The 27,328-nt window shown below is 44.1% G+C and overlaps 1 protein-coding gene across 1 annotated transcript in view; it reads right to left on the bottom strand.

The window, feature by feature from the left end:
- Positions 1-27,328, bottom strand: part of man2b1 (mannosidase, alpha, class 2B, member 1) — a 61,231-nt gene that overhangs the window by 9,692 nt on the left and 24,211 nt on the right. Inside the window, exons 7-17 of the mRNA XM_039770514.1 lie at positions 25,640-25,756; positions 23,624-23,706; positions 19,957-20,077; positions 11,321-11,399; positions 11,021-11,130; positions 10,757-10,864; positions 8,227-8,343; positions 6,801-7,001; positions 6,614-6,711; positions 1,864-1,981; positions 1,662-1,780 (exon numbers count right to left, since the gene is read on the bottom strand). Coding sequence (XP_039626448.1) covers positions 1,662-1,780; positions 1,864-1,981; positions 6,614-6,711; positions 6,801-7,001; positions 8,227-8,343; positions 10,757-10,864; positions 11,021-11,130; positions 11,321-11,399; positions 19,957-20,077; positions 23,624-23,706; positions 25,640-25,756 — 1,271 coding nt within the window. The remainder of the gene's footprint in view (positions 1-1,661; positions 1,781-1,863; positions 1,982-6,613; positions 6,712-6,800; positions 7,002-8,226; positions 8,344-10,756; positions 10,865-11,020; positions 11,131-11,320; positions 11,400-19,956; positions 20,078-23,623; positions 23,707-25,639; positions 25,757-27,328) is intronic.

Here is a 27,328-nt window from a genome sequence, read left to right as displayed (position 1 = left end):
CCTAAAAACAGGGTTAATGGGAAGCTGGAGCCTTTCCCAGCAAGCGTATGTACAGTATGTGCTTATTATATCATATACTGCAATGTATATATCTGGAGTGAAAGATTCATTTTAAAGAGAGCAATTAGATCCTTTCTTTTGAACCAAATCTCTCAATTCCTAACCACTGTGGTTACTGGGAAGAGACACGTACAGCTTCAAGTAAGAGCGGAAATTCCCAAAAAACGCTTTCCCAGGGAGCACGTGTTTGGATACACAAGCAATCATTTGCAGCTAATAAGGTGGCCACTTGCTGCATTTTTATACACACGCTTACAAATAAATGTATACACACACACGCGGTCATATACCCTGTATGTGTGCCTCAAATATCAAACTTCTGTATTCAGTAGTTTGTATATGTGCTTGTATGCATGCCTGACACAACGTCTTAATGAGAAGACAGATGGTGTCCTGGGGGATCTCCTCCCCGATCTGGACCAGGGCATCACTGAGCTCTTGGACAGGCTGAGATGTCGGATGGACTGAAACATAATGTCCCATCCAGAGGTGTTCTATTGGATTGAGGTCAGGAGAGTGAGCGTGGGTTGGGTGGTCAATGGTATCAATTCCTTCATCCTCTTGCCACATGAGGCCGGGCATTGCCGTGCACCAGGAGGGACCAGCATAGGGTCAGACAATGGGTTCAAGGATTTCATCCCGATACCTTATGGCAGTCAAGGTACCTACTGTGGTCTAGCCTGTAGAGGTCTGTGCACCCCTTCATGGATATGCCTCCCCAGACCATCACCGACCCCCCACCAAAACGGTCATGCTGAACGATGTTACAGGCAGCATAACGTTCTCCACGGCTTCTCCACACCCTTTAACATCTGTCACATGTGCTCAGGGTGAACCTGCTATCATCTGTGAAAAGCACAGGGTGCCAATTCTGGTATTCTATGGCAAATGCCAATCGAGCTCCATGGTGCCCACTAGAGGACAGTGGACCCTCAGGCCACCCTCATGAAGTCTGTTTCTGATTGTTTGGTCAGAGACATACACAGCAGTGACCAGCCTGCCAGCTGGAGGTCATTTTGTAGGCTCTGCCAGTGCTCATCCTGGTCCTCCTTGCCCAAAGGAGCAGATACCAGTGGGTCCTGCTGATGAGTTAAGGACCTTCTATGAGGGGCCCTGTCCAGCTCTCCTAGAGTAACTGTCTGTGTCCTGGAATCTCCTCCATGCCCTTGAGACTGTGCTGGGAGACACAGCAAACCTTCTGGCAATGCCACGTATTGATGTGCCTGCCATCCTGGAGAAGCTGGACTACCTGTACCACCTCTGTAGGGTTCAGGTATGGCATCCTGCTACCAGTAGTGACAGAGACCGTAGCCAAATGCAAAACAAGTGACAGAACAGATGTGGAGGGAAAAATGTCAGTGGCCTCCCTCCACCTGTTAACCCATTCATTCCTGTTCTGGGGGTCGTCTCATTGTTGCCCCTCTAGTGCCCCAAAGCAGCCGAAACTGATGAATAAGCCCCTGTGTTACTTAACTGACCAGATCAACAGCCCACAAGTTTCACTGACTTGATGCGATACTCGGATTACAAAATGTTCCTTTCATTTTTTTGAGCAGTATATAATTATCCCATCTCAATAAAACTACAACAACACTTCTCACCCATCAGGCACCGGCCCCACTGTCCACTCGAGTTCCACGAAAGGCTGTCCTCGGTAGAGCCGTACGACCTGTGAGCACCAGGAGCTGAAGTTCTGGTAGACCTCTTGAACCAGAGAGTTCTGGGTGAGAACCAAACATTCATGTGGATCAGTACAACCACATACAACAAAAATGGCTTCCCGATGTCGAGGCGGCCACTCACCTGTGTGGTGTACGTCTGTGCCACTTTGGTGACTGGCATTGGTTGGGAAGAGTTTGGTCTAAAGATGTAGGCACCGGAGGGCTGGATGCTTTCTTCATTTCCCTCACTGGCGCGATACCTGCAGGTCAAATCAGAGCAAAGTTTACACACACGTTCAAACAATGGATGTATTTCACAGCTGAGGCCTGCTCCTGGCATTACCCAAGTAGTCCTTTTGTACTGCAGTGATACAACTTTGGCCTTCAATTAAAACTGTGAACAATTAAGGCATCGTAACGGGTGTCCCAAAATTTATGCAAGATTTGAATTTGGCGCCATTTGTGTGGTAAAGTGTTGCCAACGAAAGAAAGACAACTCACAGTTCAGGGTTATTGAAAATGAAGCGCTACACGAAAGAACAACGCGTTTTCATTGTTGAGCAGCTAGGTTTGGCAGCTACAGTTCGCAATTTTCATACAAAATATGGTCGGAATAGTGATTTAACTTCATCAACTTTTTCGAACATAATCATCTTCAGCGATGAGGCTCATTTTCATTTTCGTTAATCGTCAAAGTTGTCACATTTGTGGTTCAGAAAAATTCCCGAGTGATTGTTGAGAAACAAATGCATCCACAATGTGTCACTGTTTGAGGCGGATTTTGGGCTGGAGGCATCATCGGACCAGTCTTCTTCGAAAATGCGGCTGGTCAGGCAATAATAGTTAATGGTGCTCGCTATCGCGACATGAAAATCCAGCTTTTTGTGCCTAAATTGCCAGATATGGATGTGGACGACATGTGGTTTCAACAAGACGGTGCCACATGCCATACAAACCGAGAAACAATTCAATTACTGCACGAGTCACTTCCTGGTCATGTAATTTCCCGTTTAGGTGATCAGAATTGGCCGTCCAGATCACGCGATTTAACGGCATTGGACATTTTTCTTTGGGGTTTTTTGAAGTCTAAGGTTTATGCCATCAAGCCCACGACCACCCACGCCTTGAAGGAGGAAATCGAGCGCTGTATCAACGAAATTCAGCCACATTTATGCAAAACTGTCATGGAAAATTTCGACAGAAGAGTGCGTATGTGCCAGCAAAGCCGTGGAGGCCATTTACGCGATATGCTATTCCATACATAACCCTATACTGTATACTTTATGAATCAATTAAAAATTACAATTTTTAATTAAAAACCTGTGTTTTCTATCAAAATTACTTCTTGTGTGAATTTTGGGACACCCTTTTAATTGTAAGAGAATGAGGACCCCAGCATAGTATACTAGTGTTTGTCAAATTTCTTATGTTATGGCCATTGCTAAATGAGAGGAGACCGTTCAGCCCATCAAGTCCATTTGTTTAGCTAATTGCTAAGCCGACCCAACATCTCAAACAGATTCTTCTTGACGGTTGTCCAGGTTTCTGCTACAACTCCATGTCTCGATGGTTTGTTCCAGATTCTCACAACTCTTTGTGCGCTGGTTTCAGTCCTAAACGCACTTCCCCTTCATTTCCACTTAAGTCCTCGCGTACGCGATTCACACTTATCACACTTAAGCTGAAAGAATGACGATAATTTGTTGAAGTGTTTGTCAGCACTCGTCGCTTCTTTTGTTTAAACCCACGCAAGTCTAATCAGCTGACTGCATTTCAGTCTAAAGGAGCAAATCTAAGAATATGAATGGGGAGGGACCAATAGGAAACATGCACTGGCAGTAAGGGGAGGAGTCCAGGCACAAGCAGAAGTGTTAAATACAGTGGGGGGTGGGAGAAAGAAAGGAAAACTGGCATTTTTGTGGAAAAGAGGATATGGGGGCAGGATATATGGCTGGTACAGTCCACCTTATTACAGCTAAAGCAATGGCCTCCAGGATTTCTGATCACTGAGTATACGTAGCGGTGGGGCGAGACACTCGTTATTATCTGGTGTGATAGACGGCCGGGGATTGTGCCCTACTGGGAGGCCTGGAGAAGCAGGGGACTGGGAGAGAGGGATACGAGAAGGTAGCCCACCCTGGGTTGCATCAGAGCCACGGGCTTGGAGCTTAGAAGCTCAACCCTTCTGGGACCCGTGGCCACCGACAAGGGAGCGCCTGGACTTCTCCAGAAGCCTTGGCATGCAACACTTCCACCACACCAGGAAGTGCTGCCAGAAGTTAATGGAGGAGCACCTGGAGCACTTCAGGGTGTAAAGTATAGAAGACGCCTATTCACTCCACTCAAAGAGCCGGAGTCGGGTAGCAGAGGACAGAACTTGCGGGAAAAGAGAAGAGAAGGAAAGACAGAGAGAAGGAGCGAGTTTATTGGGGTTTGTGCAGCGTGTGCGTTGTGCAGAGAAAAATAAATGGCGTGTTGTTTGGACTTGTGTGCGTCTCAGTGTCCGGGCTTCGTTCACACCGGACAAATATCATTCATCGGCATAGGCTGTCAAGTGGAAGTGCATTTAATAAGAAGAAACTGAACAGAATACTTAAATTAGGAAGATCCAGTTACACTTTCACATTCCAGTGTTTCTGTGTTAATAAATGAACTAAAAAGACCGAGGGAGTGAATCATGTCACAGCCACCTCACAACGTGGTGCAATCAGTTAATAAATTCGCTGTCACCTCTCCGTACGCGATGTTCCTCGTCTTCACACGACAATTAACAACTGCCGTTATCACATGAGCCCCCTTGAGGTTGCTGCGGCTCTTGACTTTCTTTGCTACCGACTCTGCTTAAAATAGCAAATTAAAAGCACGTAGGAAGTGGTGGCGAGTACTTCCCAGGTTTGACGTCAAATTCTTGCAGTGTTTAGCCAGGCACGTGGCTACTGGTGTGGTGTGGGAGCGCCCACCCAAAAGAGTCGTCTGTCCACCCAATGATTTAATTTTTGGCATGTACAGTAGTTGCCCTTTTGTGTTTTCAAATGCCCACATCCCTGTAAAGCCGCTGCACGGGACTAGCAGCCAATCAGGTGAGGCAGCGTTCACTGTGTATGAACTGGGTACAATGGCAATTCTTTTACCAGCGGCCATCCCCTCTGGCTCTTCAGAACGGGCAATCCCACCTGCAGCTAAGCACGTTCAGGTCAGGCCAGGCCAGCACTTGGATAAGAGACCATCTAGGAAAAGCTGCTAAAAGAGATGTTGGCGAGGCCAGCAGGGGGCGCTTACCGTGTGGATTTCAATACTTCAGTCTAGCGACGGGGAGACTGTGCTGCATAATTTGGCTCTCTGCTTCGCACAAAACCGAGGGTTCCTGATTCTCTGGGGTTAGAAAAGATCCATAGACATCCTTTAAAAAGTGTTTTGCCCACCATGGCTCAGTCATTCGAGCTTCCTTAATCATCCCTGGTCTCCAATTGTCTCTCACCACCCCTTTGTCACCTAATAGCTAATGTGTGGTGAGCGTGCTGGCACAAGAACGGCTACCATTCCCTACCAAGGTGGACGCTACACACTGGTTGTGGTTGAAGTGGCTCCCTGCTATCTGGGCCAATGCTTTGAGTAGCGAGAACAGTGCTAGATCAATACTTATTTATCTACTTTTCAGGCTCTGCTTTGTCCATTTCAATGCTGTGGGATGCCAGAGGCCACCCTGACAGCATCAGGAAAAAGTTGGGCAGACATCTCTGGATAGAACGCCAGTCTCTTGCAGTCAATCTGGTCCTATACCTCTGAGATGGCTTTTTGTAGCCTTCCCCTAAACCAGGAGACTCAACAATCTTTGTTTTCAGATCTTTGGAGAGTTGATTTGAGGATCTCATGCTGTCTGTCACTCTTCAGAGGAGAGTCAAAGGGAAGGAAGCAAAACTTGCAATGGACCACCTTAAATACCTTTGACCACTCATGATTGGACACTCCTGTCTATGAAGTTCAAGGCTTAACCAGCTAATCCAACCAATTTGGTGTCGCAAATAATCAGCATTGAGCAGTGACAGGCATTCAAATCAGCAAAATTACAAGGGACCCACATTTGTGCACAGCCAGCTTTTCACATTTGATTTAATTTCATAAAACTAAATACTGCGTCACTAAAAATCGAAAAACATCCCAGTGCTCCAATGTTCCTAGGAAATGAAAGACATACCACTGATACCTCTGTTGTTGAAAGGAGAGTCAATTATGATGCAGGCTGAGAGGGGTTCACATACTTTTTCGTAGGACTGTATGTGTACCAAATTTCAGGTCAATAAGTCAAACGGTTTGCGAGCTACAGGGGATTTAAACTCCTGGACAGACAAACGGACAGCCACGGTAGCGTATTACAGAAGAAGATAAGCACCGATAAAGGATAAGACAGTTTTGCATTTTTTGATTCCATTAGTGCGATCCATTTTCATTGTCAAAACGTATCATTCACCAGTATACAAAATGCTGCTTGCAAGTCTGTGCACCCTCGTTGCTGTTTTTAAAATGCTAGGCTTGGATGTCTCTGTGTGTCCGCATGTCAGGACACATTAGAACGTGAGCCTGGAAATCCTGTCCAACTCCCACTTCCCAAAGATAAATACGCTCAATGACTTGTCGCAAGTCTAAAGTGGCCCCATTATGTGCAAGTGCGGCAGCATTCATGAACGTGACTTAAGATGGACAGCCATTCCAGGATGGCAACTACCTTGTACTCAAGACTTCTCGGCTCTTCTCCAAAGCCCTGAACGAGAGAGAGCAAGTACAGGAGATTCATGGACAAAACATTAATAGGATGAAACTAGAAATAAGAATGCATGCCATTGTCTCGTCTGTGTGGCAGAATATAATGCAATGTGCTGGAAAATTAGACTCACCAATAAAAACTCTGAGTGACAGGCAGGGTCATCATATTCTCCAAATTTTGAATCTCACTCAAAAATCCAGTCAAGGGATCAAATGTCACTTTATAGAACTGCAGCGACAAATGCATGCAAAATGAGTTAACACAGCCAGGCGTTTCCACAGGAGACATGAGCACCATTGACGTGCACGTGTGCTTACCTCGTTTTTTATGGACAGTGGTGCAGCATGGCCGTTGTGCTTCTCGGGTTTTCTCACTGGAACATTGTTGATTTTACTAGTTCGGGACACGGAGTACGTGCTGAACCCAAGTGCCGGAATGGAAACCTGGAAGAGGAGCTCATTCACGGCATAGCCACGGTCTCTGCGCAAGTCACGTGTAAAATTCGACACAGGAACCACCTGGAAATACGACAAGTACACTTCAAGATAGACTCTGAAATGAGATGACAAACTTTTCAAACCTTCTTAACACAATCCAGTGCTATTCTAGCAGGACTGGGCCCCAAGACAGAAAAGCCAGAGCATGAAACGGCACTTGGTCATTACAGGGTCCATTAACGGCCACTAAAAGGGATCTATGTTAGAATTCTCAATTAAACCAACATGCACGTCTCATGGCCATCTGACATTATACGACTTTTGCAGCAATTTTTCTTAGTCATGGACTTTATTTACACAACCTTAGCAAGATGGAGTCAGGGGTGGCACGCTTCCATGACGTCAGTTGTCTGGTCTGACATACCCAGTGATTCGGTCTAAACAGTCTGCGACTCGCCCTGATAAAATCGAACAGATCTGATTTTGTCTTAAAATCATAGGGGTGGGCTCTCTTTAGGGGGGGGCTAACAACCAATGAGTGCCCAGCCGGAAGTACAACATATAGACTGCAGCTACGAGGAATAAGGAACCTGGGTGTAAATGGACCTGACAAACAGGTCTGATGTTGTGTGTTTTATGTACTGTGAGAGAATGGAAAAAAGGGCAGAGAGTGTGGCTGCCTCTCCTATAAAACCTTCACACGTGCAAATACACACACACGGGCACCGGCTCCGTCAGGCAGCATATTATTGGCTGTCAGAAAACGGGGTGAGCTCACAATACTGTGGAAATGTGAGAATGTGCTGGAAAGTCATTATGCAGTTTGTCTAATCTGACAAATCCTGGGATCTCCAGTCCAGTAATCAGACACGGACGGGGACGAAATCAGCAACTGCAGTCATCCGGTTTAACTTCCCTTCCAACTAGAAGTTGTGTAGCTTTATTGAATGTGGGAGGAAACAACAGGCGGACACGGCTGGAACACACATTGAGACAAAACTAGGTGTGGTATCAACACTCAGGATGAGACATCATGAGGCGGCGGCAGCAGAAGTAACCACTGTGTTTGTGGGTTTTCGGCTGGAGATTGGGGCTGAACACGCACTGAGGAGATGCGGTCTGATCAGCTGCTGAGCTGCGTGTTCTGCTTGTCACGCTACACATCGATCATTTAAAAAGCCTGTACAGCAGCTGTCCTTTGTCTCACTGCCTTCTCTCACGGGACGGCAAATTGTCTTCCTAAATGTATCGTATCGTCTCCTTCCAAGATTTTTTTTTGATAAATAGAGAGAGAGATTTTCCTTACCTCATTGTCCACTACCTTTCCAGCAGGATCCGTCACCGAGTACTGGGTGCCATTGACTGGAAGCCGGACAGTCCAGGTTATTCTGCGGACCAGTGGGTTGTACAGAGTCACAGAGAACTGCGGACAGGACAGCAAACAAAAAACAACAGCTGAAAGTCTGTGCGCCATATGCTATACATTCATCAGAAACCTGCCGGGTAAAGTGTGCTGCTAAAACAATCCAGCGTAGCGTCTATAAAGCGATTCCTACAAAAAATTGCAACATCAGTGTGAATATTTGGTGAGGCACAATGTTACTAACTTAAAAGTCAGGAGCACATCCGACTTTGCTCTTCTGCAAGCAGCGTGTTCTTAAGTGAAGGGGCCCCATGATGCGTGTGTGTTACAAGCAGGTATTCATCCAGGCCACAAGTGTCACAGAGCAGCTTTTCGAAGAGCTTGCCGTATTTGCTCTTGGTGAAAACTCACTGCAGATTCAGGTTCGGTGTCAGTGTGTTATTGAGAGGATGTGCAGCATTGTTTAATAGTGGCACACAGTTTTGTCTTCATTCTCTTCTACCTTCAAGGAGCCCAGAGTTGATCCCATAAGTAGGCCTGATCTTTTAATTAGCCTGATGGTTTGGTGGACTTCTCCTGAAATAAATGTTACCTACCCAGCACACCACACTGGCAATCGAAGAGTCGTGGAAGATTCAAAGGGTGTCATTACCAACATTAAAGAAACCCAGTCTCTTTTAGAATAAGGATCCATGTGAATCAGCCTTGAGTTTGCATAATAATGACTCCGTACCATTTTCTGTCTTTTGAGAAGCCGTCAGCCATCCTGCTAGCAGAGAGCAAGCCAGGTATGTGCACTTGTTTTAGGTGAGACGGCAGAGGAATGAGTGGCAGTTAATTACACTTTTATTTTTTCCCCAAAAACAGCTCTCAGTTCAGTTGCTATTTGTTGCAAAAATGTAGCCTCGAGTTCAGCTGCTGCTTCTCAGACACTTCTGTAAAGAGCTCAGCTCTGTTACTGTCTGGTTAAAAAGTGGGCACCTCAATTAAGGATATATGATTTGAACCTAAAAAAAAGAAGCCATCTGCTCGTGAGAGAATTTCGTTTCTTTGTCTCTCATAAATAAACAGATTTTTTCGAATGTTTGTCCCTGTTATTTGTTAACCCCTTGTTGGCGACTGTTGCAAAAATCGCTACAAACCGCTTCCAGCCTTAATGCAGCCGAGGTGGCGTATGTATCCCGTCAATGCCAGTCGATACGTACCAAGGATCGTATTGGAAGCACTGGTCATACCATCTAGTAGTCGTAGTGGAAACCACATCCACCTGATGGACGTAGATTTTGGCAGCTAATTTCGAGAAATTGTCCAAATTTGAGGAAAGCTGTGCTAAGATAAAAATACATGCCAGCTTATTATTCGCTTGTGTGCTATATTCATATTAACAATCTCCCCTTAATTTAGCATCTGCTTGACAGCAAAAACACACATTTCTTTTTTTACATAATTGTAAATAAATTTAGGCAACAAGGGGTTAATTGTGAAACTGTTAACGTTTTAATACGAATGGCATATCGAGATCTCCTTTGTTGTCTAATGTTATCCCTGAAGATGGACTACATTACCTTTCTTGGATACGTCCTTCTTTCAACCGTAATTCAGGCGGTGGAAGACCTGACAGTGTTAACGGTTGTAGATATTCTTCATGATATTGTAAGTTGATGTTTTCATCTTCCACACCATCACCACCGACTGCTTCAGCAGAGTCTACTGATATGCATTTAACCAATTTGCCGTGTAACCGGTCGACAATTTTTGCGTTCATTTGTTTGACTTAATTGTTTCTCGGTGCTAGGATTGCCCGTGTACTCATTTGTTCTGTTGATAACCCTTTGGGATGAGATTCTTCAATAAAATTTGGACATAATACGCCTTCTTTAATTGGGATCTTAAAAGTGAGGAAGAATTTATAAGAGCTAAAAACACAGGAACTGTGTCTGTCAAAAGCATTCACGTGAACGAGAGGTGAGAGGACCGAGTGTGTGCTTGAATATGGTGGAGAGGAGGGCAGGACTTGAAGTCTTGTCTCACGGGACTTGAAAAAATCTCTTTGAAAGAGTCTCGTAGCAGGATTGTTTTTTATATAATAGAGAGATATTATTCTCAGAAGGGAAACTGTCTTTTAGCATGACCTTTAAGGGTCAGAGCGCAGGGTCAGTCATTGTATAGCAACCCCGGAAGATTTAGAATTTTCCAGTTAAGGGCCTTGCTCAAGGGCTCAACGGAGTAGGATCCTTTCTGGCAGTAATGGGAGTACCAGATACCAGCGCAGATGCTTAGCCTCAGAGCCACCACTCCAATCTGATATCATTTGCTTCATCTCATTTACAGTGAGAAGTTGTAACAAGTCTGTCTTTTTATTTATTTGTTCACCAAACTGTAATCGCTTTGAGCCCACCAAGAAAAACTTCTCTTCTGTGTAAATCTCCAAACTGGAATTACTTTTAATCCCCTGGGGTGCAAGTTCTCTTACCGTGCCGAGTTCCTCAGAGGTTGGACACACACTGATGTTGAGATGCTGGCAATAAATGGAGGGACTCTTGTTTCCACTGAGAGCAGACACGGCATTACTAACCAGGATCTGTGCAAACAGAAATACAGAGAAATAAATAAACTCATAATAGGCAGATTGTTTAGATCACTTGGAAAGAAAACAGAAGCAAGTGGGGTAATAACAGTGAGGATGTGGAATCCCACACAGGAAAGCATTTCAAAAGGTTAAGATTAGCCACCATACCTGGCACTGATCCCAGCCTCTTGACAGACGTTTGGCATAGTCGTTGGCCACATGTTGTTTTTCCGTTCCTGATACTGCATCATGATGCTGGGCTACTGCCATCGCTTCCTCTGAACAAAAATAAAAGCACAAGCTTCCAACATAATTAACGCTGTTACCACATAGATTCCGGTATGAATAAGGTATCCCATATTATGCTGGTCCTTACCAGCAACTGACATGCGGCTATAAATCTAGACGGGAAAAAGCAAACAATTCCGCTGTCACCAAGTAAACAGAAAAATCAAAGCATCAACTCACTCAGAGTGTCGCTCTCCCCTCTGCCGTTCGGACCTTCTCTAGAGGATTTGCCACCCAACACCTCCAACTGATTACAGATCTGTCAGGAGCAGAAAAAAAAAATGCACATCTTGGAAAGGCCACAGCGACTTTTAGGTTTATTTATTTAAATCAACAACTTGTCACCGAATAGCAACTGCTGTGGAAGAAAAATGAGACTTTGGGGTCACATAGTCATTCAGGGGTAATACAGTTAGTGCACATAAAGTGCTTTGGTAGGCTTTTCACATTAAAAACATAGCATCTGCCTTAGCAGTAAAATAAAGGGTTAATAAGTATAGTCTAGGCCAGTGGTCTCCATCTCCGGTCCTGGAGGGCTGCAGGATTTCATTCTCATCCTTTTCTTAATCAGTGCCCTGTTTTTCCTGCTAATTAACTTCTTTTGAATTCATTTTAATTGACTTGTTCTTGAAGACTCGGACCCCTTAATTGTTTCTTTTTCCTTAATTAACATCCAAACAATAATGAGATACAAAATGAGCCAAAAACATGACCAGCAAACTGTGACCATCACACAATATCTGAACATAAAGAAAGATGAAAGTCTCAGGAATGTTGATCTGCTCAGGTCCCCAAAACATTTTAATGGAGCTCTTAGAAAAGAGAAAATCGACAATATCAGAACTGTCTACTATTGCACAATGAGAGCAGCAACAAGCCATGGAATTAAAGAACGAGTTTAATTAACAAGACTCGGCGCCTAATTGAGCAACTGGTTGGAGTGAAATTGGTTGGAGTTTGAGGCCCTGACTTAGTTGATCTTCTTGTTGGCTCACTCACTTCATGTTTCATTTCTTTTTGGGTGCCATTTAAGGAAAGAACTGAAGCAACTCAGAGGAACGATAAAGAAATTCAGGAGAACAAACCTTCAAAAAATTGCTCTAATTAAGAAAAGGGTTAGAATGAGAAAACCTGCAGCTACTGTGGCCTTCCAGGACCGGAGTCTGAGCTCACTGGTCGAGGCTCATCAGGAAACTAGTTAAAGGACAAGTGAACAACAAAGAACAAGAAGTTCCTGGGTGACATTTCAAGTTGTCGTCGGACTATCATGTACTCAGTAAGACTTGACACATGTCACATACACAGGAACTCAAGAAGTATTGCAAAGTATTGTAAGGACGAAGAATATAATGACATGAGGCTTTTAGTTTGAGGTATTTAAGTTGGTTATGTTCTCTGCTGGAAATATCCAATGTCTCTTGAGCCAATCAGAGCGAATGCAAGCTAGTGAACCAATATCAGAGAAAACAATAATTCAGCATTGTTATGCAAATTCACTTACTGTAATCCCTCGTTTATCGCGGGAGATAGGTTCCAAGGCCGGCGGCAATAACTGAATTTCCGCGAAGTAAGGACACCATATTTATTTAATTATTTAACGTGTATTTGGACGTTTTTAAACCCTCCCTATACTGTTTACAACCCACCCTTTACTCTATTAATAACAGAGACAACTGTTAAGCAATATGAAATGGGTAGATAAGTTTACAGTTACTGTATAGTGAAGTTAACGTACCTATATACTGTATGACGTTATGATGGTGATGAATATGCTGTGCAGTAAAAATGATGAGGACTTTTACTGCGCAGCCGATGACTGTATTTTACGTCTCTTCAGATGGCGGTGCCATTTCCTGGGGCACTTCTTCCACGGTTTCCGAAGGTGTATCCGTAGTAGTAGTAGTAGTAGTAGGAACTGGCTCTTTTTTGCGAGGCTGCAGAAACATTGTGATCGGCAGTTGCTGCCACTGCTTCTTTTTCCGGTCGAAGAGCAGCTTGTAGGCGGTCATGACGTCGTCAACCTTGTTGCAAAATTGGACCAATCGAACCATATAGTCGTCCCATTCCTGTGACCGCTCTTGCAGATCCTTAGCCAGTCTGCAGTCACAGCTGCGAACGTTCTCCCTTCCTTCAACATATCCAGAAGTTTCACCTTCTCAGCAATCTTCATTATTCTTCGTTGCCGTTTAGGCTCAGCACCAGCCTTGGAAGAAGGAGCACGTTTGGGAGCCATTGCAGGGGGTAAAAATTGAAGGGAAGTTCAACACAAAAAAATCACACACAGTACAGTGTAAAGTAAACCGATCGGCGAGAAAGCTTGAAGCAAAATGGCCGTGACAGAGAGACAAGGGGAGGTGCTGTGGGATCTGGGCATCAGTCAAAGCACCACTCATGGGCCCGATTAGAAAGCGGGAAGCTGTGATTTGTCGTCTCCCTCCCATGTACCAATCACAGCCCGTGTTACAACGCACTTAGTCACCGAACTTGTTTTGTTGTTCTTAGACTAGGAAATACTACTACTATATTTAAAAACCCGTGAAGTCGTGAATCCGCAAAAAGTGAACCGCGAAGTAGCGAGGGATTATTGTATCTATAAGAATGACTGTCTGTCTCTGTTCTGTGACCATTTGCGGACCACCTCTGCCCAAGGTACTGTCCCTTAGTGGACTGATGTAACAGGAAAGAAGAGGAAATAAAATACGTGAAGAACAAGTTTCCTCCTGCCTGGTTCCAGAGTCAAAGAGGCCCTAGCCGAGAAGATTTCTTTCTTTAATACGTATATTTCCAGTTTTAATTTCTTCTACACCGCTCACTGCCATCTCATGTAACATCATGCCTTCATATGTTCACCTACCTCGCTTCACGTCTTTTATCTGCGTTACAGAGAAACCACTCTTTTGTTTATTTACTTGTCCACCAACTTTCTAATCAGTTTGAAGGAAACTCCTTCTCTTGCATTTAGTAAAAAACCAAGCAAGACAAATGACTTGTCCTCATTGCCAGGATGATCATTTCGGACAAGAATAATCAGGAGTCAATATGCAATTTTCCAGACTGAAAATAAACCAGATGAGTCCCACTTGTTTACAGTGCTTTCATATTTTGTAAGATTTTTGTGAAATTAACTTGCAGTCAATGCTTTCACAGCCACTCATGAACACAGGACGTTTACGTTGCGTGAATTTTCAATGCGGGTCCTGTTTCTGTCACAGATGTGCAGCATTTACTGTACCACGTCATGGCACCGTGTGCCCACTAAAAGACTGGACTTCAAACCACAAAGTTGTCTGTTCAGTTTATGCCTTCTGACTCATTGGATGGGCGGTCAGTAAATCCCCCAACGTGCCAGGATTGAAACTGGAAATAAATACACGCCATCATTAAAAGTTCATCTTTTGTTAATGTAAAGGCCGAGTTCAAGACAAATCGTCTCAGTTCTTTCATCACTTTTAATGAGAAGCTGTAAACAATAAGCTTCAAGCAAAAAACAATTGATTATTTCTAGAAAAATAAAGTTATAAAGTGGTCGTACTTCAGATCATTATTTATGAAGCGCTTTGACCATAAGAAAGATGCCCCATAAATAAAGTGTATTATTGTTAAGTATGTTCAACGCATAGAAGCAAACACCCGCACGGAGCCCCCAAGCTCATTTAGTTACCTCCAGACTTTAAAACACAAATGGATACTAAAACAAAGCAGGGGGTGAACATCCCAGTTAAAAAACTGGAGTCCTTAATGTCAACAATCCGATTTGGAGTACAGACGACCCTCGATATACGACCGGCCTGACATGCGAACAACTTGGTTTATGAACCGAAATGTTTGTTTTGAATTACGACCAACGTCTTGAGTTACGACCCGAATGCGGTCACGTGTATCCGCTTGTGCGATTGTAAACAAACAGCTGAGAGCATTTGTAAGCGTCAGTCAGAGCCCAAATACGTGTGTTTGTGGCCGTAATTTCGGTCAGTGCAGTGATTTATAGAATTTATTTCAATAATTGCTATCACAATGGCCCCAAAAAAGCTAGAAAAGAAGCTAAGGAAGGAAGAAAAGGTAACAATGGTAAAAAAAGCGATCACAATCGAAACGAAGAAGGAAATTGTGCGTAAATATGAGAGTGGCGTTCGTGTGACCGATCTCGCTAATATGTACAGCATGCCGAAATAAATTCCATTTCATTCTCCTCCTCCTCCCTTCCTGCAAGCCAAAGATGTCAACTTAAATGGTGAGTAAAGTATGAAATTGTTGTTTCTGGTAGGTTAGGCACTTTTTATAACTTTTTGGTTAGCACATTAGAAAAATGATTGGTGTTTTTGGTACATTATGCACATTATACAACCCTTTTTTATTATGAAAAGGTTAAGCAAGTGTTGCTGTGGGAGGTTCGGAACGCATTATGGGTATTTCTATTATTTCTTACGGGAAAAATAGTCTTGACTTACAAGCAACCCTCGCGAACAAATTGAGTTCGTAAGTCAAGGGTCCACTGTATTTTACATTGTTAGAGAGTGAAGGAGGACCTTAGAAAGTTTTGTATACCAAGATTGTTTGCAGCTTCAAGACAGACAGACAGAGAGCTAGACTGACAGATAGGAGACAGACATACATACACAAACGACTAAAAAGGAAGAAATCTAAAAAGAAAGAAAAGTTCTGACTTGGCAGTCCCAGTCCCAGTGACACTCAATAAGGGCGTATTGCAGTTGGTATAAAGGAGCCCCTGTAGCATTTCTTGACACATTTCTGCTGAATGGTTCGTTGGCTGCAAGACCTCTGTGTTTGTGTGTCACAGAGAGGATGTGCAGCATTGTTCATAATGGCACTCGGTTTTCTCTTCATTCTCTCCTTTTCTATTAACTCTGTGGGGTCTGAAGTGCGTCCAGTAACTACGCCTGTTGTTTTAATTAACTTGAAGTAATGTTACCAGCCCAGCACAGCACCCTGTAGAAGATGTGAAGGATGTCACTATCGACATTAAAGGAGAGCCTATGGGAATCAACCTTGAGCTTGTATGATAATGACTCGGTAGCATTTTCTGTCTTTTGAGAAACTGAAAATCCTGATACCAAAAAGCAAGCCACGTGTGTGCACTAATTTTAGAGGAGATATGAGAATGGCTTTTAGTTCTGTTCAGTTCAGTTAACTCAGTTGCTGTTTGTTGCAAAAATGGAGCCTTCGGTTCAGTTGCTGCGTTTCTGACACTTTGGTAAAAAGCTCTGCTTTGTTGCTGTTTGGTTAAAAAACGCTCTCTTGGACGATGAAGGAGAGAAACTGTAAATGGTGTATTTTTGCTAGTGTTCATATGAAGGTGTTTTGTCAAAGAAAAATGATTTATTTGAACCTGGAATTGTGTTGGGTATTCATGTGTCGGTGGTTTGGGGCTCAGTGGCACCCCCTTGTGGTTACCAGTGTGTGTGTGTTTTCTTTTTACTTCTTTAGATTTTGGATACATTATACACTTGCCACAGTACTTATAATAAACAGAATCATTTTAAAAGATGTGCTCTCTCTTGTCCTACATGTACCTTTGGTGCCTTTCCTCGTTATCCGTGTGTCTAAGTGTCTCTTCACTGATGCTCCCCATCTCGAGCGTGTTCCCGTAAAGCTAATTTCTCAGACTATGACATTATTATTTAATACATACATTTGTCAAATCCTGTCCAGTTTTATACTTTCTTTGAAGGCGGCTCTCTCTTAGTGTGACTCTTATACTGTTTTTCCTCCTTGTGCCTCTCACACTTGCACTTCCTCGTTCAATCGCCACACCAAAGCTAAACTAACCAATCACAGCAAAGCCAAACTGACCAATCAGACTGCCCTGAGGGACACACAGACATTACGTGTTTAATTAAAGACGTAGATGCAATGCCTGGTCCATCCCTAAAAATGTTTAGGAGCATTAAGGGCTCAGGGCAATGCCTTTGAGAAGTCCTCTAACAGTGGGCCAAAGTAAAGAAGTGAAAGTCAAGACAGTCCTAGTCAGTGACCAGCTCACCATAGGGGTCCCTAGGGCTGAATACGCAGGGTACAATACAGACGGTGAGACAGGTAACCATTATAGACAGCTGGTTTTGACATTGCTTATTATCCCCCAATAGGAAAAGAACCTAAAGATGTTAGCTGGCACCTTGTAGCGCTGCCACCTAAACAAAACTAATGTGTTTTCCTGCCGTTGACTGGGTTTTGTGTGGATAATACTTACAGACTGAGATTGACAGTGGTGCCCCAGAGGTGGGACATCCAGTTTCCTTTTTTTTTGTTGTTTGCATTAAGCACGCCGTTTTAAAAGGAGAGAGGACAGCCAAGAAGAAGAGGGGAAAATCGAATGAGGCAGATCAGCATTTGCCTGGGCCATGAGCAGAGGTCCTGGAGCTTCTAAAGACCTTACTGTTAGGTGGAAGTCGGAGATTCTCTTTTGATTTGTGAATTGGGCGTTCCGTTATTTCCCACAGACTCGGGTGAGCTTCACGAAGACCTTATTGTTCTTTATCATGGCACAGACTGACTGTATAGCTTTTACATTTAAGACTTTCACTGCTTGGTGTCAGCATCCAATTATACTCTTCGTTTCACCTGCTGCCAACACGGGCCAGAACTTTGGACTTAAAGTTAGCATTGGAAGGGGGAACTCTGGGGGAGTGATATTCTTACTGTATATCATATATATGTGGCAAATGGTACCCAGCCGGGACGCCTGGAAGGACCAGAATAGGGATTATGCCTCCTCCGGACCACAAGGGGGCGACCGCGGGAAAGCAGCATGGAAGCTCAACCCTATAGGGGCCCGTGGTCACTGCCAGGGGGCGCCCGAATCCCTGGAGAGCCCTGGTCCTCAGCACTTCCGCCACACCCGGAAGTGCTGGGGGGACAAAGACCAGAGACACCCAGAAGTGCTTCCGGGTGTAGAGCTGGCACTTCCGCCACACCAGGGGCAGATCAGTTCATCGGGAGGCACCTGGAGCACGTCCGGGTGAAGATAAAAGGGGCCGCCTCCCTCCATTCAATGGCTGGAGTCGGGTGGAAGAGGACAGAGCTCGAAGGAGAGGAGTGGAGGCAGTCATGAAGAGAGGCTCTGTGAAGGGCCTGGACTGTGGGTGACTGGTATGGGAGTACTGGGTTGTGTGTAAATATGAATAAACGTGTGTGTTGGGTGCAAACCAGCGGTGTCCGCCTGTCTGTGTCCGGGCTGCTTTCCACTATCATTTTTTTTTTTGTATCGCCACGTATAAGGGGTATTTCCGGGTTGGGTGTGGAGGGGCAGATGAGAGGGATTGTTGTTGTTCTTTTCTCCTCCGGTTTCTTCTTTGAATTATTTTTCAGTGTTTATAAATATGGACCACTAGCTATTTGTTTCTCTCTCGTACTGTAAATGCTCAGTCATCAGGTTTGAACTGAACGTTTTAAAAAAGGTGTTTACAGTGGTGAGCTGCAGGGTGCGATATCGGCCTAGCCTTTTTACCATCTGCCTTAAAGTAAGACAGGTTAGTGGTAACGATCGACCCATTTCAGCGTGGCAGGCAGATTTGCTACAACCTTTTGTGTTAGGCGCATGTCATTCGTGATCTGATCACATAATAAAACAGAGAAATGAGTGAAGGAAAAATGTCTAGTTATCCTGTAAGTATGTTCAAGCAAATCTATAAAAAATTACTAGCAGTAAAAAAAAAAAGCAAAAAAACAATCTGGGCAATCAAAATTTGTTTTTAACAATCTGAGAAAATGAAACTAAAAAGGTTCTGTAAGTGAGAGAAATTTGGGCACTCCAGTCAAGGAAATGTCCTCTAACAACCTGTTTCACTAATTAACACATGTTTTAGCCAGATTTATGGGGGATCATTAACAATGACAACATGTCCCTTTTCAGCTTGGCTTTAATCTTTGCTTGTGTAGCCATCTCTGGAGCCGAGTATCCTGGATAAACTCCTATTAGGCTCCCAACTACAAATAGGCAATCTGTTTAACCAAAGAATTGGAGCGATAAGACGAGTCATACAGTATGTGCAGTCCTACAAGGCAGTCTCTAGGCATCTGACAGCGTATGCAATGGGCCTCATCTTCTACTCCTACACACAAAAAAAAAAAATCCACAACAAACGTTCCTGCTTCCGCACTTACGCTCAGACACACAGTGTAGACGGCTGCCAGGTTTTTAAGGATTTTCTCCTCCTCTCAAGTAAAGCTAGAGACGCCAGGCCATTTCGTAGACAGCAGCATCTGATCAGCAGACAAGCCGGTTTTAAATAGCCACTAAGACGCAGGCAACGCTCCATCTTTACTCCTCTGTAATCATAGGAAGTCTTTGTAGTAAATTTTTAAGATTGTCTTGATATCAGGATATCATTTTGGACAGCATTGTGAAGTTACATTTGTTTTTAAACATCAGCAATGCTGATATCTGTGCGTGTTTTAAATGAATCTTGACAAATCATTATGTACTATTGCTAGGACAGATAAAGACAGGCTAATGTAAGATATTATTTGCTTTTTCAAGTAGAACATTCTAAAATTCTCTTAATCCAATTCGGGGTCCAGAGAGCTGGACTACACACAGTAGTAGGAACCAAAAACAGAGAGGCTGACAGTCTGTCACAGGACCCACTCACACCGCGGCCAATTTAGAGCCGACAATCAGACTTCCACGCACATTTTTAGGAAGCTTGAAGAAAACCAAAAATATCCTGAGAAACATCACGCAGGCTCAAGTAGAGAATACAAAGTGCACTCAGTTGGGAGGACGCGTGGCTCGAATCTAGGACGCAGGACCTGTGAGGTGGCAGTGCTAACCACTGCGCCGACGTGATGAAACGTACCTGCAGGAAATTATTGCTCATTCTCTCGTAACGTTTAAAGGCTGGCCTGCTTGTGAAATATCCTGTCCAAAAGTCATGGGGGCCGTCGGCGTAAGGAAAGAAGTCGTCATCCTTTACTGACCTGCAAAAGACACACAAAGAGATTTAAAAGGGAAAAACTCAGAGAAAATAACTGCATATCTACACTCGCCTAGCAAATTCTTAGGACCACTATACGAATACTGGGTAGGACCTGGTTTTGCGCTCAAAACAGCCTCAGTTCTTCATGTCATGGATTCCACAAGATCCTTTGAGATTCTGGTCCATTTTGACACGATTGCATCACACAGTTTCTGCAGATTTGTCAGCTGCACATTCATGCTGTGAATCTCCCGTTATCAGAGGTGTTCCACTGGTTTGAGTCCTGGTGACTAGGAAGACCACTGAACAACACGGAACCCATTGTTATGTTCATGAAACCAGTTTGCTTTGTGACATGATGCATTATCATGCTGGAAGAAGCCAATAGAAGATGGGTACATTTTGGCCATGAAGGAATGAACATGGTCAGCAACAACTGTCTGTGGCATTCAAGCGATGACTGATTGGCATTAATGGGCCCAAAGTTTACTTTAAAGAAAACATTTCCCACACTACTACACCAGCACCAACAGCAGCAGCCTGGACTGTTGACACGAAGCAGGTTGGGTCCATGGATTTATGGTACTGGTGCCAACTTCTGAACCTACCATGGATTCACGCTGTTGGTGCCTACCATCTGTGTGCCTCATCAGACAGGGCTACGTTTTTCCAGTCTTCAGCTGTCCAGTTTTGGTCATCCTGTGCCAACTGCAGCCTCAGGCTTATGTTCTTGGCTGACGGGATTGGAACCTGATGTGGTCCTCTGCTATTGTAGCCCATCCACCTCAATGTCTGACATATTCTACACTTTTGAGAGGCTTTGCTGCTCACCACAGTTGTACAGAGTGCTGATCTGAGTTGCCGTAAGCTTTTCATGTCGGCTCGCACCAGTCTGGCCATTCTCCTCTGAGAATTCTGTCTGCCGAACATTCTGAGTGAACTGCTCAGACTTTTGTGTGTGGAAAATCCCAGGAGATCAGCCATTAAAAAAAAAATACTCAAACCAGCCCCTCTGGCACCAACAATCACACTGCGGTTGAAAACACTGAGATCACACATTGCCCCTCATTGTGGTGTTTGATGTGAACATAAACTCCTGTAGCTACAGGTCAGAGACGTCTGTTAATGTATCACGCTGCTGCCACGTGATTGGCTGATTAGATGACTGCACAGATAAGCAGATGTTCCTAATCATTTGCCCATCGAGTTTACTTTGTAAGCCTAGCAATAGCACACCAAGTCAAAGGAATACCTACACTATACAACAGCATATGAGAGGAGAAAAAGATTATAAAAATAGTGACAGGTTTGTCATTTACCCTAAAAACATACAATTGCCTTTAACAAAATTGTAAAAACACTAAAAAACTTTTCTCTCCGTTTTTGAAACCTGCTTATTATTCCATTATGTGGTCTTGGGGAGCCACAGCCTACCTTGGCAGCGTGGATTACAGGGGAGGAAACAACCCAAGACAGGACAGGAGATCACAACATTTCAGTTTAATCAGCAATTAGCCTTACAGTGGATATGAAAAGTCTACACACCCCTGCCAAAATGGCAGATTTTGTGCAATAAAAAAATTGAAACCAAGATAAGGCCTGTCAGAACGTATTCCACCTCTATTGCAAAATTGCAATCTAGACAGATAGATAGATAGATGGATAGACAGATGGATATTAACGTTTACCCCCCCAGGTGGAACTGAAGAGTCGCATAGTGTGGGGGAGGAACGATCTCCTCATACAAGGAAGTTGAAAACCGTCAAGTCAAGTTGGGGAGCCTGCACTGGTACTGTGTGTTGTCTTACCCACTACACAACGAAACAGCTCGGGATCCTGGTTGGCAACCCCTCAGGCAGACACGCGGTCCAATCACACCCTCTGGAAATGACCCTCTATCTGTCGTACCCCTGTCCCGATTGATACCTTTCAATGACGAGATCCCGTTCATGTTTTAAAAGCTCTTTGCAGACCACTGGCTTTTGGACGATGTTGCAGCCAAGAGGAATATTCCTAAAAGAAGAGCCAAACTTTATCTAAGCTCAATCAGAGCCACTTGAATTGATGTCAGGTGTATACCAACTACTGTCGGAGTTGAGAACTATTGTGACTGGCTGGGGCGGCACGGTGGCGCAGTTAGGAGACCTGTGGGTTTGCCTCCCGGGTCCTCCCTGCGTGGAGTTTGCATGTTCTCCCCGTGTCTGCGTGGGTTTCCTCCCACAGTCCAAAGACATGCAGGTTAGGTGCACTGGCGACCCTAAATTGTCCCGTGTGTGCCCTGCTGGCACCCTGCCCGGGATTTGTTCCTGCCTTGTGCCCTCCTGTGTTGGCTGGGATTGGCTCCAGCGTGACCCTGTGTTAGGACATATTGATGGATGGATGTAATTGGCCGATCCTGAATGCAGCCACATTCTTGACTATTAAAGGGTCTGCACAATAATGACACCAGGGTTTTGTAGGATTTTTTTCCACTAAAGTTTGTAGCGGTCAGAAGCCGCTAAGATTCACACCGTCGAGGAAGCCCTGCAAGGACTAAATGGGGGATGCAGTTCTAACCAATGGTAGCACTGCTACAAGTTTTTCTTATTTTTTTCACTTTCTTTGTATAGATTTTGCAGTAAAGGTGGAATACGTTCTGATGGGATTCAACATCATTTCGGTTTTTTTTTTTTTACTACACAAAATCTTCAATTTTGGCAGGGGTGGGTAGACTTGTTATATCCACTGTACATGCGCGGCTTGGGAACGTGAGACGACAGACACAGGGAGAACATGCAGGCTCTAGTCAGAGAAAGTCATTTTTTTTGGGATAAAACCTGATTAAAAGAGGAAGTGGAGCGTAGATACATGACATCACATGCCATCAGATATTGCAAATGTGCGGCCTTGAACAGCTTTAGTGTCCCAGGACTTTAGAGACGTTATTGCCTTTATTTTGCCCATAATTTCTCCATCAAGCAGGAATGTGCCAGTCTGTCAACTGTCTGTTACTTTACTGACTCATATTAAGCCATTTTAGTGCCATCAATCTACCATAACAAGTGTATCTTTGAAATGTGGGAGGAAGTCAAAGATGTACACATGACCAGACCAGCAATCACACATGGATTCCTAAAGATGTGAAGCAGGAGGCTAACCTCAACCCCGACAGGAAACTGATTCATATTTGTAAAAGAAAGGATATTTGCTGACTAAGAATATGGGCCCAAAATCCTCCAAAGAACACCACAACCCTGTTAAAAACTGGGGTGTAAGACACAAACTTCACAATCGAAATGGATGCGCATACCCAAAGCGTTATGACTAGTTGTCAAGATTAAGACATGCAGTACACCGCCAAGCTCAGTGTCTGATAAGAGGTCATCACTTCCTTCTCCACCGAGCTTGTTCCGCTTCACTCAGCTTATCTGTGGAATTGACAATCTTCTTCATAGATTGCAGGGTTACATGGTGGGTTTTGACATCCTTAAAGGTACAAAATTATGAAGTATTGTATGTGTCAAACATTCTCATTACCCCAAGATACAAAATAAAAATTCAAACTCACCAAGTCAGGTTGCTCTGGTGCAGCTCATTTAGGTAACAAGACGGCGAGGAGTAAAACACACTGACGTTGCTGCCATGTTTTTGCTACATAAAAGAAAGTTTAAAATACATGTGTGACTTTATTAATCTGAAACTCAAGAGGTACCATCAAAAATAAACCAAATTGTACATATTATGTAGCAAAGATGGGAAACGTGATACTGAGTGTGATTGTGGGATGTTGCCTATCCATGGCAGTTCCAGGAATGTGCTCTCAAATAAGAGGGAAGCAACGAAAACAACATGGAGAGCACCTGTAGAGGGACTGTGATGGGAATGCAGGGGAAGGCCGAGGTTGTTACAGGATGTGCCATGTTTAATCGCCAAGATCAATGAAATAGGGATAAATAATAGGTTTTATGTAAAACTGGCTGAAAACCTTTCTTAAAAGAAGATTCCACACAACAATGATATTTATTTCTATGTTACATATCTTATGTCTGAGCATGTTCCATATTTGTTCACAAAATCTTACTGATAGTGGTTTTTGTAACAATATTTTAGAAAAAATGTGTGTGTTTGGGAAGTTGCATGTGGATCATGTAACATGTCTAACGGGAGATGTTTTTTCATGGACATTTTAATACTGAGGGCGGCACGGTGGCGCAGTGGGTAGCGCTGCTGCCTCACAGTTAGGAGACCCGTCTGGGTTCGCTTCCCGGGTCCTCCCTGCGTGGAGTTTGCTTGTTCTCCCCGTGTCTGCTCCGGTTTCCTCCCACAGTCCAAAGACATGCAGGTTAGGTGGATTGGCGATTCTAAAATGGCCCTAGTGTGTGCTTGGTGTGTGGGTGTGTTTGTGTGTGTCCTGTGGTGGGTTGGCACCCTGCCCGGGATTGGTTCCTGCCTTGTGCCCTGTGTTGGCTGGGATTGGCTCCAGCAGACCCCCGTGACCCTGTATTCGGATTCAGCGGGTTAGAAAATGGATGGATGGATGGATTTTAATACTGTTTGTTGTTGTCCTGGGTGGCACGGTGGCGCAGTGGTAATGTTGCTCACTGCATGGAGTTTGCATGTTCTCCCAGTGTCTGTGTGGGTTTCCTCCTGGTGCTCCGGTTTCCTTCCACAGTCCAAAGACATGCTGGTTTGGTGACCTGGTGATCCTAAATTGGCCCTGGCATGTGTGTGTGTGTGTTTGACCAACAATAGACTGGCACCCTGCCCAGGGTTTGTTCCTGCCTTGCCCCCTATGCTAGCTGGGATAGGCTCCAGCAGACCCCTGCGACTCTGTTCAGGACTAAGCAAGTTGTTGTCCAGTGCTGATCACCATAGATGCTTTACTTTATTTGAAAGTTTGTTATCTCTATTCTGTATGAAAACATGAGATTAAAATGTTTCTCGGCCATCATTGCAAACTGCACAGGGTAACTAACATATAAAGAAATATCACTTTTGGGTGAGGAATTCCTTTAAGCTATTATCTGATTGTATCCCATCCTCAATGGATCATCATTTTTTGCAAGTATTGGGTCTTCCTAAATGAGAGTTACGGCCTCTTAATATCTGTCCACCTTTAAAGCTCTTGCATCACACATACTAAAGTTCACATTGGGTAACGAAAGTGTAACAAATCGGCCTTCTGCAGACAGGCAGGCAGACAGACAGACAGACAGACAGACAGACACAGATAGACAGATAGATAGATGCAGCAAGTTAATCTTCTCACTGAAGGGTGGAATGACATTTATCCATAGTGTGGACTGTAAGGCACATGACAATATATTGAATTGTATCGCAGTAAAACGTTAAAAACCTTGAAAGAAGTTTCACTATCACAATGATTCAATGACACGTTATTACTTGTGACACGTCTTTTCCGTGATTCATCGGCACAGGGTGGCTATCTTCTATCAAGCCGCATAATGCAACTTAGTCATAACAGATACACTAAACTGTTAGATGGTAAAATTGTATAAATTCCCATCAGTAGTCCGGAAACCCCCATGTCAACCCCAACCCAAAAACATACTGGCATTCTGACCTGTTCATTAACATAACGTATCAGCTTGTCCATGTTTTTATACCACAAATTGGCATTCTCATACTGGAAGTCAGAGCCCATGGTCATGATGATGTGGTTGGTTTTGTACATATTGGCCTAAAATTTTACAAACAAAAATAAGAAAAGAAAAAAAAATGTTAGAGGACAAAAAGTGAATAACGCAAACTAAGGAATACATAAAAACAACAATTATTATTATTGTATACCAGCTCTGCCCAGCGGCTCCGCCGGCGTATTTGTGAAAAAGGACACTAAGGGGGGCCCTGTCTGGCTCCCCACTACTGACATCATGTTTCTGCCTCCCCTCGGCCCCCAGCCTCTGTCTCGGATTAGCGCGAATATATCACTCCTGCAAGCGAACTATGATCCTTAGCGCGATGACAGAAGTCGCAAAATCAACCGGAATGTTCAAGCAAATTATAGAAAAAAAACTCGAGCTAAATCTGTTAATTTGTTCTCTCGTTCGTTCGCTAGCTAGCTAAGCGGAGAGAAGATGCTCCCCTTGGCCACGCCCCCTCTTCTTGGCCCACTGCGTGTCTCTAAGATTTGCGCAAATAAATTGGAACCGCAAACGAGCTATGAATCCAATTGTTCTCTTGTTCGCTACCTAAGCGGAGTTAAGGTACACGCCCTGAAGCTGGCGAGTGTGAGGAAGGCCCCGCCCCTCAGCCCACTGCGTGGATCTCAGATTCGCACAAATAAATCGATACCGCAAGCGAACTTTGATACTTAGCGCAATGAGAGAAGTCGTAAAATCAACCAGGATGTTCAAGAAAATTATAAAAAAAACCCGATCTAAATCCGTTAAGTAGTTCTCTCGTGAAAAGTGGACAGACAGACTGACTTTGGATTTTATATATTTGGCTGACATCCTTATTCAAGTCAACTTAAAAATTCAGTATAAATTACAATATTTCAACAAATACTTGTAATGTTGAAGCACATCAGGCTAAGTGACATGCTTGGGTCATAGAAAGAGGCAAATGCAAGAAATGAATGGCAACCATGAGGTAAAAATGCAGTGTCAGTGCGCCAGATCTCCTGCACAAATAAAATATATATTGATGCATGAGTCACTGTCTTGCACCCGAGAGTCCAAAGGCTTCAAGAAAACCAACTTTATTCCAATTAAAACAGGAGCAGTCAGGGTATTTATTCAAACAGGAGCTTCAACTTTAATACACAAACACAGCTAACATGTAGTGATTGGGCCCGGTCAGTGGCTGGGTTAGAATATTCCTTGCATCAACCATCAGGCGTGGCGAGGCTGTGACCTTGCAGTTGCCTCGGTGGCACTGCAAACCCATGGTTGCCTCGGTGATGGACAAGCAACCCTCGATAGACACATTTCAATGTGCGGCACCGTTGGGGTCTCAAAAGAGCTCAAAAATCGCACAATCTATACTAATAAAAGGCAAAGCCCTCACTCAATCACAGACTGACTGACTCACTGACTCATCACTAATTCTCCAACTTCCCGTGTAGGTAGAAGGCTGCAATTTGGCAGGCTCATTCCTTACAGCTTACTTACAAAAGTTAGGCAGGTTTCATTTCGCAATTCTACGCGTAACTGTCATAACTGGAATCTACTTTCATCCATATATACGGCCATAGCCAAAGCCTGCAGCTCGGTCGCCGTGTGAGGTGGAGTTGCGTCCCGCATAATCA

The sequence above is a fragment of the Polypterus senegalus genome, chromosome 12 (genome assembly GCF_016835505.1).
Source record: "Polypterus senegalus isolate Bchr_013 chromosome 12, ASM1683550v1, whole genome shotgun sequence".
NCBI classification, from domain to species: domain Eukaryota; kingdom Metazoa; phylum Chordata; class Cladistia; order Polypteriformes; family Polypteridae; genus Polypterus; species Polypterus senegalus.
This window is presented reverse-complemented; position numbering and strand designations above follow the sequence as displayed.